Genomic DNA, 10,746 nt, shown 5'->3' with positions numbered 1-10,746 from the left:
CTTTTAAGGCCATAGCATAACAGGTTTGGTTCTAGAGTGGTTAATAATTTAGGGAGAAATCTCGATGCTAAAGTTGCTTCAATCATTTCTAAAAATGAGGGGAAATGGCCTAGAAGAAGAAACCTATTACTCCGTACTTAGGAGATCATGGATAATACCCAAGGTACTTTTCCTGCCTAATGTATCTCAAGAAGACACAGAAATTGCCACCAAAAACACTTCTGAGTGCTCTCATTGTGGTGGTGTTGTTATACTTCCTATTCAAATAACTTTTTTTTATCGGCGAAAGTAAGTATTATTATAATAATTAAATTAGCACATTCGAAGAGGAGTTAACTTCTGACCTCCTATCTCCGGGCACCTAAGTGCACCCCTAATGTCATTGGGCCAAAGGCTTCTCGGCCTATTCAATAAACTTACAATATTCTGCTGGCGTGTTACATTTCCATTCATATAAAATATTCACAACAAATATGCTCATCTGGAGATCATTACATCATCACAATGAATGGTAATTTCACGTCCGAGCACTCCTCTCTTCCCTGGCTTCAAGGGTCTCTACTTCCTCGTTTGACAGAAGATCAACAATTGGTTCATAGACATCCCACTCCCTTCTCTTTCTGAAAAAAAACATAAGAAATGGTAGTTACTCGCCTGTATGCGACAGATTTTAATCATGTATCCACTACATTTTAACAATGCAGTTTATTTTGACAACAACCATGAATAAATAGTAGTAGATTATGAGACACTTCGTCGAATTTTGTGGTGCTACTGATAATCTCTTATCTACCTGGAAAAGAATTTTCATTAAGAAGCCCAAACCAAAACATAGAGCAATAGTCCAAGGGCAAGCCCTAGCATACAACAAGAAACCCTTGCAGGGCACAGAACACGGACAGAAAACCGAAACCCAACTGTAAACAAAGCAAAATCATGCCCAACCCAACAACAGAGGCAAAGCTAATTACAAAGGGGTAGCCTCAAGAACAATGTGTGGCACATTCAACAATGTGCCATTCAAGAGCTTGCAAATGTCCCTATTTTCAAAGCTTGGTTTGATATTTCTCCAAGCCAAAATGGAGTCCCTTGTACCATTGAGGATCCTGGAACTAAGAGAACAAGAGTCCGTGGCTTTCTGTCGAAAAGATCCTCAGATTCCTTTCACCCCAGCCCCAGGTATTATACATAGTAAGTGCTTTTCTGACTACCAAGTGCTTTTTTAGTATTTGAATTGCTTAATCTTGGCATGCTGACCAAGCACTTCATAATGACAAAGTTCAACAAATTCTTTGAGTCACGAAATAGAAGGAAATGAAAAGGCTTACCGAATGACACTTGATCTGTAACCAAACAATTTCATCAAGTCCAATGCAGTTCCACCTGCCTTACTGAGAGAGAGAGAGAGAGAGAGAGAGAGAGAGAGAGAGAAGATACACAATATAGGTAGTGATAAGCAACGATGACAAGCAAAGATTCATTCTAGCATATATTCATCTTATCAGGTCGCCTCCCTCTGTCATACCTGGCTGGGAATTGTTCAGCCCCTCTGCGACCCTTCTTATTTATTCTGGTTTCCCGTGCTGAAGCTACACTTTGAATTGCAATCTAGCACATGAACTATGAAATATAGTCAACGGAGCAAGAATAACAAGTTTCGGTAATGGCCAACAACTTATGATACAAAAGAGCATAGTATTTGACCTCATATAGTTGTTCCCTGATCACAACCGCAACAGCAGGCTGCAAGACAATACTCACTTTTTAGGTGGCAGAACATTCACGGTAATTCTCTATGAAGATAAAATAGTAACGGAATCTTTTACTATGGACAAAAGGATTGGGTTCAAGAGCATGGTGGACATGCGCGAGCACACACACAAGAGCATAAGAACGTGACTAGTAGTCACCTAGATGAGATTCTAATGTGTTTCGTATCTCACAACAAATAAGAGCTGCAATTAATTGATTTGAAGTTTAGTTATCAAAATGACTCCAGAAAATGTCATATTCAAACATTTGCTGAACACAAAAAACAGAGTTCAAATTCTATAAAGAATATCTCTTCAGAAAGCCTAGTAAGAAGGGTGCATAAGTTACTTTTTTTCATAATTATGAACAAACAAAACCAAGGATAAAAAGGCTGGGTAATGAAAACTTGATGAGGAAAATTTAATGGCTGTACAGAAAAATCTAAAAGTGTGGATTCAAAACAACTCACAGTGAAATATTTCACACGAGATCACTTATAAGTTAACAAACGAAGTGCACGCATATACCTTCTCTATTCCATTAAGGACATATAACTATCCTCACTATAAAGAAGCAATTTACGGAAAATAAACTGATATGCACCTTCATTCTTCTACGAGGGTCCAACGTAAAATACCACTCACTGAAACACTTGCATTCTAATTCAGCAAAAAGTTCCCCGAAACATCAACAACAGTCCATTACAGGGCATGACTAAAACCCAAAATTAGGAATGTCAACTGAGTCGCGCAAACACAGCGTTCTTGTTTTGCCCAACAAAGTTTTTCGGGCTCAGGGCTCACCTTCAGTAAGTTTGGCTGAGCCAAGCTGGGTGAAAAGAGAATCTTGACTTCTTTTTTCTGCCCAAGTTATGGTGAGCCTAACTCGCCCAAATAAGGGTTTGGTTAACGTAATTAATCAAAGCATTATATCATATACATAAGTTGGGTCTTTCGTCGTGTATAGGTTTGGTGGTCGAGAACATTTAGACTATAATGAACACTAAGCCTCCTGTCCCCTGCAAGAGTTAACTTTTGCTTTACCTAGAAATCTTACGCAATACCAGAGCAAACCCCAGTAGTCAAAATCAAACAATTTTTTACTCAGTTCACGATGCGATTCAAGATCCATTTATAGCCAATACTACAAACAATTTGCAAATATCCCAGCTAAAATTCTATGCAACTGCTCTAAATCGGACTACGAGGTCAGGAGTACTTTTTTCCCGCCTTCAAGCCCCTGAACTAAAGGACAAGTTTTCTCCAACAATACGGGTTTCTACCGGGAAAAAATGGAGATCAAGTTGATGACTTGATATGTCATTGTAGTTTTGAATGAGGACTATTTTAGTAATTTAGAACTCTGTAAATAGGACTCAAGACCATATATAGTGGGAGGTCAAGATGTAGAAACCCCTAGGTTGGTTAGAGCTGCAACTCAATGTCTCTTCCCCACTGTATAGTGCAGGAGGTCAAGATGAAGAAACTCGGGCTCGAGATAGGAAAGCATCAAACAAAGCAAGAAAAGAGTTGGCTTTTTTGGCCCAAGACAAGCCTTAGGACAAAAAGAAGGGGAAAGAAGAACTTTGCTATCAAAGTCAAGGAAGCGAAAGATAACTCGACCTAATCAGTAAGCGGAAGAAGAAGCTGAGAAAGCTTACTCATACCAGGCCAGGAAAGGACCCCTAGTTGGTTAGAGCTGTGACTCAGTATATCTCTTCCCCCCCCCCCCCCCCCCCCCCCAATCCTCCTTGTGGATTCAATGCTCCCTAGAAGTTGTAGGTGCCCCCTTTCTTTCTCCCTCTACTCGTAGATTTTGAGGGCCCTAAGAGACTCTTGAGTTTCTCCCCTTGTTATCTCCCCCTGTCTTCTACTTCTATCCCATGCATTCAAATAAACGTAATTCATAGAAATATTTGACCAACACTTAAATTTGTTATCTGCAATTCTGCAGGTTACGTCACAATATCATTTTGAACACAGACATCATAAATGTGTCTAGTCAATCAGACCATTTTCCATAATTAAGGCACAAGCTGGCCCTTGGTTGATTTGGTGGTTAAGACATTTCAAGAAAGGCTGGTGGGTTGGAAGAGGTTGTACTTATCGAAAGGGGAAGGAATGACCCTTATCGAAAGCACTTTGTCGGGCTCACCTACATACTTTATGTTAGTCTTCACTATGCCTATTTCGGTGGAAATACGTTAGGGAAGTAGAACAAGAAGAACCTGTAGCAACAGTAGAAGTAGAACTCGCAGAAGCAGAACTAGCCATGGTAATAACCAATCAGAGACAAGCAATCAAGCAACAGATCAACCAACCAACCAACCGATCAAGCTTATCTACCAGTGAGTCAACAATTAACAACATACCACCGTGCAGTACATGCATCGAACAACTACTAATAGTAACAATACCAACAACAGACCCCAACAACGCAACCGGTCATACCAAAAACAGCAACAAATTGAGAGAAGCAACAGGCACGAAAGCAGCAGATCAAGACCAACAACCCAATAAATCGAGAGCACCAACCAATAAACGAAATAGACATCAATATATCTAGATGGAGGTCACTAATAGCAAACAGAGGCTATTTTGAACAGTGAATGAGCACGTCGACAAATCATGAACCCAGGTAAAGCAAAGACAAATTGACAGTAACAAATCATAATTCAAACTGTTTCGAGCATAAATCGTGTGATTTAGGGCTGTTCTGAACACGGTTCAAGCTTTTCGGACTAAGAAATGGGTTTTTGAACTTTGATTCATGGTTCATGAACTTCGAACATGGGTTTCAAACTACATTAATGGGCTTCAAACTTTGATTTAGGGTTTCGAGGGTTGTGACGGTGGTGATTTAGGGTTTCAAGCTTGGAGGGATATCGATTCAGGGTTTAGGTTACGGTTTCGAACATTAGGTTTCTGGGTCGATTGAAGATTGCCGGCAGGAAGAGGACAGAGGCAGCAAGAGGGTGATGACGGTCGCAGTGGTGGTGGAGGGTGGTGATTTGGCGTATCTAGGGTGGATTAGGGTTATGCTTTGATACCATGTTATTAGAGATGAAGGAAAGTAAATAGGGTGATAAAGTAACCCTAGCACAAATATTGTTTGTATATATAGTGGTGAGTACAAGACACACAAAGACTAAGCCACCCTCAATCACTAATGCAAAACATATATCTCCAAACACCGGTTATCACTCCCTTAACTAGCAAACTGACAGAGAGATAACGAAGGCCGGAAAGGGAGCTGTTCTAGATATGGACATACTAGGGGGGGAAATCAAACAGAAAAGAGATAATTGACAAAATGTTACAGGAAATACAAATTAGGACATTTGGGTACAAATTAATACTAATTTTAAATTAATGGATGTAGCTCATGCTCACTATTAAGTGATAATTTATATCCCCGTGAAAATCGGTGACTCAATTGAAACTTAGTTACATTAGCAAACAAGATTTAGACTCCTAATATGAATCAGCACATTATCTTCTTAAAATGTCACATCGCAAGTCGGCCTCATCACTACTAGTCTACTCCGTAGAAAAAGATAGTAAAAGATTAACGTTAAACATAAAACTACAGTGACAAAAATCACTCTTGGGCCCAAAGGATGTAGTTTACTTGCTTTACTTACACCAACTTCAGGGTCTTCAATACCCAAATCTGCGCAAAAAGTTCTTGCGAATTCTTCTGGATTGCTCTCAAAGTTGTTCAAGTCCTGGTAATCAATCAAGAATGTGTTATGGCAGTGAAAGCATGTAGAACATAAAAACAACTGCACTGACTATTATAACTGGACCATCCTATTTGACCCCATGAGATACCTGATACTCGTTCTCTAATAAACTTACCCACAAAAACTGGTCCTTTATGAGTGTGTGGTTTACTCGAAGATCAAGCTGGGAAGAGGAAGACAAAGAATCACCAATAAGGCCATAATTTTGTTTTCTAATAACGAGACGCTGAACATTAGCACAAACATGTAGTTCTGTTTGCATATGAAAGAACAAGCATCATGTGCTAACCAAAACAAACCTTGATAGTGACGATCTTCTCCCCAGTGTACATATCTTGCCCTTCAAGTGATCGAAATTCAGTCAGTTGTGACTGCAATAACACATAATCGAACAAGTACAAGAATAAGATAATCAGGAAGTTGTTAAGGTGCTGAACTCTTGTGGAATGTTGTGTTTCAAGCATCCACTTACTTGAATGGATTGAGCAATCTGTGTTATGAAAGCTGGAGGAAGCTTCAAGTCTTTCACTGTCTTTTTTGCAAATATCACCACCTCTGAATCTGGATCTATGATATACAAATACGTCAAATATCCATTGCACAAAAACGAGAATGTTAACACGTCTTCAATACTAAATACTCATCAAGTGAACGAAATATCGAACAAAAGCAGTTAAAAATGCTCACAAGACGTTAATCTCATCTGACAGTTCCATCATTTATTTGGCGTTAACACAACAATTTTTACACAAACGAATTCTCTTGACCAGCAGATATGAAACACATACACGAGGTAAAGTATATAATGGTGACCACCTTGGCATCCAAGCACGAGAAGAAACTATTAAACCAAGCTAAAAAAGAAGATTGGCAACAAGTTTTCTCTTTCAGGTTGCCATGTAAACGTGCAGACTGCAGTTATTGATTAGTAACAAAAAAATGTGCACCTATTGGCTTCACACACCAATCGGTGACAGTGCGGACCGTGCCGTTACTGGTGAACCAACACACTCAGAGCAAGAGAAAACAATTACCCCGAGCCTTGTTTTGGTCATACAGAAGGCCTCAGTAGGACTAAGGAGCTGAAGTATGAATATGACTCGCCCGAAAAAATGCACAACTACGCACAGAGAGAGAGAGAGAGAGAGAGAGAGAGAGAGAGAGAGAGTGAGGCATAACAGAGTACAGAGTGGGAAGTATCTGGGAGTTCTCTGAACTCTCTAACTCATGGAAATCATTACAACCTGAGGGAGAATCCAGCTACTGAAACCTATGCTTGGCCAGCTTGGAATCAACCAAGCGTCTCGGGAGCTTGAGCGAATATTCCCTCTTCAAGTTGCTAGTTCAACACGAAGGCATTGCAAGTGCATTGGCATTTCAAGGCACAAAGAGCGTCAACACTCAACACATTAATGACCCTTTGTCTCAGCCAAGTAGGCTCACATATTATCGATTGTCGAAGGATGAGCAATAACAATGGCTTTAGGCCGCATTGTAGTCACTCATCAACCTTCAAGTGGCCTCCCCAATTCTACCAACCAACCAGGATGGGTGGTCACAACACAGGTACACGAATTACGGGTGTTTGACTGACAACTCATCTACAATCCTAAGTTATTAGAGAAAGGGATAACTCAATAATTATATTACTAGTCACTACGCCCTTTTCATGTATGGCCAACTGTCTCCAAAGGTGGGCCAATCACATGCAAATAATGTCATTAGTTGGTTGATGGTCAGGTTTGAAACATCATCTATTGCCCACTTTGATACTATGTCAGTTTAAGATACATTGTTGGACTCGTTTCCTAACCACCATCTTAGGGGCTTTCTTTGTGGGAAGTCTCCACTTATCGAGACAACAATTAATCTTTCTACAATATTCTAGCAATTTCTTTAGTTTCGAACAGAAATAAGAACGTAGTTTTGGAGCACAGGGCATGTCTGTGTCAAGCACGCGTCAAACAACAACACTCAACAGACACCACAAACTTGTCAGAGACATAACTTGTTTTGTTCCCTTTTCATTTTTTCAGAAATGTACAAGCTGGGGGCCCAAGTCCATCACAAATGAAACACATTATTAGTTCATAAGAAAAGAAAAAAGGAGATTTTAAAAAAAAATGTTGTTAACATTGGGCCGTGGACAACCTCCACATTCATGTGAAATACAATTCATTGAAAAACTTGAACATTGCAGAAATTTGTATGTGTGGAAATCAGGACATAGTGTTGAAATCTCCACCTCCAAAGGGAGACGATGTGTGGTTTTCATCACAATCATCTCCAACTCTCAGAGCCTGACTACTGAAGATTGATGTTCGGATTCTGACTCTTCTCCTACAGCCACCTGCGAGTCAAAGCTCTTCAGCCCAGTCCACATTCTTGTAGCCATATCGGGTGTGAATCCCCCACCCATGTCCTGTAATGTCGAAACGGGTGCTTCCCCCATTCTGGGGGATCCATGCAACATGGGTTAATTATTGGTCAAGTAATTACCTTTTACGTATGTATTTAACCTGTCCCTATTTTGTCCTATCCTGCATTTGTTGGAAATGACCATGTCAGGTTGTGTTGCATGTCCGCGTTCGTACTCCTTAGCTGAGCATTTCTTTTTGTTTGGTACGAGGGGACTACAGGAGTCATCCAGCGTGGGCGACCAAATAGCAAAATATCTCTCTTTACAGGCGTTCCCCAGCCATAGACTTTGTTATAGCGGCATACACGTAACATACCAGCACCATATATGTGCTACATAGGTAGGATCCATGCATGTCGACTCACATGAATTAACTTATATATTTGGTGGGTCTCTCCAAACTTAGAGTAATTAATTGGTGAAAGAGTAAAAATCAAATCCATCAATTAGAAATAAGAGTGGGGAAAGAAACACAGAGACAGATGGAAGGTGCGGGGGTTGTGAAGGAAATTGCATACCACAAGGATTCCAAGTAAACGCATCTCTGAACTTCTGACCATCAATCTCAATGTCCAGACGAATAGGAACTAGATTGTCGGATGTTGGACTGCATTCCAAAAAGGTGCAACACTGAATAAATAATCCTAACAGAAAGCAACACACAAACACACAGTGAGAGAGTTGTTTACATTCTGAATTTGACAGGATTCCTATTAGAGTAAGTGGATGCTGCTGAGAGGTGTTTCATGGCGTCTGGAAGTTGCCCTTTGTCCTGTCCGTCTGTCAACCTAATACATTACAGTTGTATAATACCTACAACAACCACTGCAATGCACGGATATAAAGATGTGAAGAGGCATGACGGGGATTAGAAAAGCAATTGTGTAGAAAGTCAATAAAGTTGAAAACTATTCACCATAGTATTTCAGTGAACAAAATTAATTCGGGAAGGAATTTTATCACATATAAACACAAAATTAACTATGTACAGATGGATACATATTGGAAATCAAATAAGCATAAAAATAAGAGAAATGATCCTGACACACTCCTTTTTCATAATATATAACACTCTTTTGTTTAGCCTTATACTCATCAATTTGATGGGTGATTCTATTTTGAACCCAGAAAAACTTGTCGAACCTCAGTTTCTCTCCACAGCAATTTAAAGTGATGGAACGAAACCAAACCAAGCCTTAAGTCCTAAATGAATGAGATCAGAGACATGAATTTGTTTCCCCCAACGACCTCCCCCTTCAACTGGTGGGAATCCTCCGGTCACACAACACTTCCGAAGCATTCAGCCACTTGACCCATCCAATTTGTTCTGTGTATTACATCTTCCGTAATCTCTCCACCCTTGTTGACAAATGAGCTAAGATACTTACAACGTTCACTTCTTAGTAAATGCTGATTTTAGAGAGACTCTGTCAACACTAGGTCTTTGACTACTATGACAACATAATCCGCAATCAACATACATCAATTTAAAACCAATTGCAATCCAATCGGCTTAATTTACCGGTAGTCCCCAAAGTACTAGGGAAGTGACACTTTGGTCCCCAATAAAAAAATTAGTCTATTAAGTCCGTCATGTGTAAAATCTGTTCTAAATGATCCTCATAACTAACTCCATCCAGATTGACCCTCAAATGCAGGCGTAATTGTGTAACTATGCTACAAAAATGGAATTTTTTATTGTATACAATTTTTTCCTCAGCACAATTCAGAAATTAGAAGAAAAGGAAAAAACAAACTCTTTATTATTGTCCATCACTCAACACCAGCCTACCATTCGTACTCCCCTCCACTATACCAGCCCACACGAAAATCATAACCCTGTTGAGAAGAAATACTCGCACTCCCCACCAAAATTTTGCCCAACCAACACCATTTATTCCGACGAACTCGTGGAAACCACCACATCCATTTATCCACCCTTGTCGTGAGCTACCCATCGATCCCCCAATTTCGGTGAATCAACTCCACCCCTCAGTACCACACATTCTTTTTGAAGTTTACGTCCGAATTATACAATTAAAACTACAACTCTTACCACCACCACCAGCTGTCGACGGAGGGAACGTCGTACGCTCTGAGATCTCCCGAGTGACGGTTGTAGAGGCGTTGAGGAGACTTGAGTCGCCGGAGCTTCGTCGTGCAGACTCTGCGATGGCGAGGGAGGCTTTCGGAAAGAGACTTTGATCTCTGATCTTTTTTAGGGATGAGATAGCTGGTACTCTACTTTGGTAGGCTAGGTTTCTATTTGGGGGTTGAAGGAGCTCTCGTTATTTGTAGCAAAGTTGCGTAAATACCCTTACCCCTGCATTCAAGTTTTTCCGTAGTGAAAATTTTGTAGAATTTTACTCGTGGTTAAGACGTTGTTAGGTATTTTTGGGTTAAATAAATTATTAAGAAATGTCAAGTTATTTTCGATAGTGAATAAGTTATCGAGTCTATCTGAGTCATTTACTAAACGAGTCTTTTTAATAGAGCCGAACCACCCCTAATGAATCAAGCTTTTGTCAAACGAGCCGAACCACCCCTAATGAACCAAGCTTTTGTCAAACGAGCCGAAAACTTGAGTTCGAGCTCAGCTCGTTTACTAAATGAGCCGAGCCAAATCGAGCCTTAACGAGCTGAGCTAAACCGAACTCGTGAGCTACTCGGTTTGTTTACAGTCCGATGGAAACACCCTGTCACAATCTAGACGGAGTTAGAGATGAGGACCATTACAGATTTCAGACGTGGAGGACTCAATAGACTCAATTTTTTGTTGGGGACCAAAGTGCCACTTCGCTAATATTATGGGGACCATTGGTAAAATTAA

The 10,746-nt window shown here is 40.2% G+C and overlaps 1 protein-coding gene across 5 annotated transcripts; it reads right to left on the bottom strand.

Annotated features, from left to right (window-relative positions):
* Nucleotides 1-382: 382 nt before the first annotated feature.
* Nucleotides 383-10,207, bottom strand: LOC131314666 (chromatin structure-remodeling complex protein BSH). 5 transcript variants are annotated; one of them, XM_058343480.1, is made up of 11 exons: nt 9,973-10,207; nt 8,606-8,741; nt 8,435-8,523; nt 5,970-6,064; nt 5,797-5,868; nt 5,586-5,660; nt 5,396-5,479; nt 1,705-1,743; nt 1,526-1,608; nt 1,329-1,391; nt 383-616 (listed from the first exon to the last, which is right to left on the bottom strand). In XM_058343480.1, the coding sequence occupies exons 2-11, from the start codon at nt 8,662-8,664 to the stop codon at nt 559-561; spliced, it is 717 nt and encodes a 238-aa protein (XP_058199463.1). In that variant the 5' UTR covers nt 8,665-8,741; nt 9,973-10,207; the 3' UTR covers nt 383-558. The 5 variants fall into 5 exon arrangements, with proteins under 5 accessions (XP_058199463.1, XP_058199461.1, XP_058199459.1 ...); XM_058343478.1 differs by having other exon boundaries at nt 383-620; nt 5,970-6,058; nt 9,973-10,206; XM_058343476.1 differs by having other exon boundaries at nt 383-620; nt 8,606-8,729; nt 9,973-10,206.
* Nucleotides 10,208-10,746: the final 539 nt, after the last annotated feature.

This window comes from Rhododendron vialii, chromosome 13a (assembly GCF_030253575.1).
Source record: "Rhododendron vialii isolate Sample 1 chromosome 13a, ASM3025357v1".
NCBI lineage: Eukaryota > Viridiplantae > Streptophyta > Magnoliopsida > Ericales > Ericaceae > Rhododendron > Rhododendron vialii.
This window is presented reverse-complemented; position numbering and strand designations above follow the sequence as displayed.

Excerpts from the sequence above, each read along its gene's own strand:
- LOC131314666 (XM_058343476.1), bottom strand. The coding sequence starts at position 8,664 with ATGAAACACCTCTCAGCAGCATCCACTTACTCTAATAGGAATCCTGTC. Across the intron at positions 8,524-8,605 it reads AATCCTGTCAAATTCAGAAT|TCCAACATCCGACAATCTAG; the intron begins GTAAACAACTCT and ends TTTGGAATGCAG. Across the intron at positions 1,392-1,525 it reads GCTGAACAATTCCCAGCCAG|TAAGGCAGGTGGAACTGCAT; the intron begins GTATGACAGAGG and ends TCTCTCTCTCAG.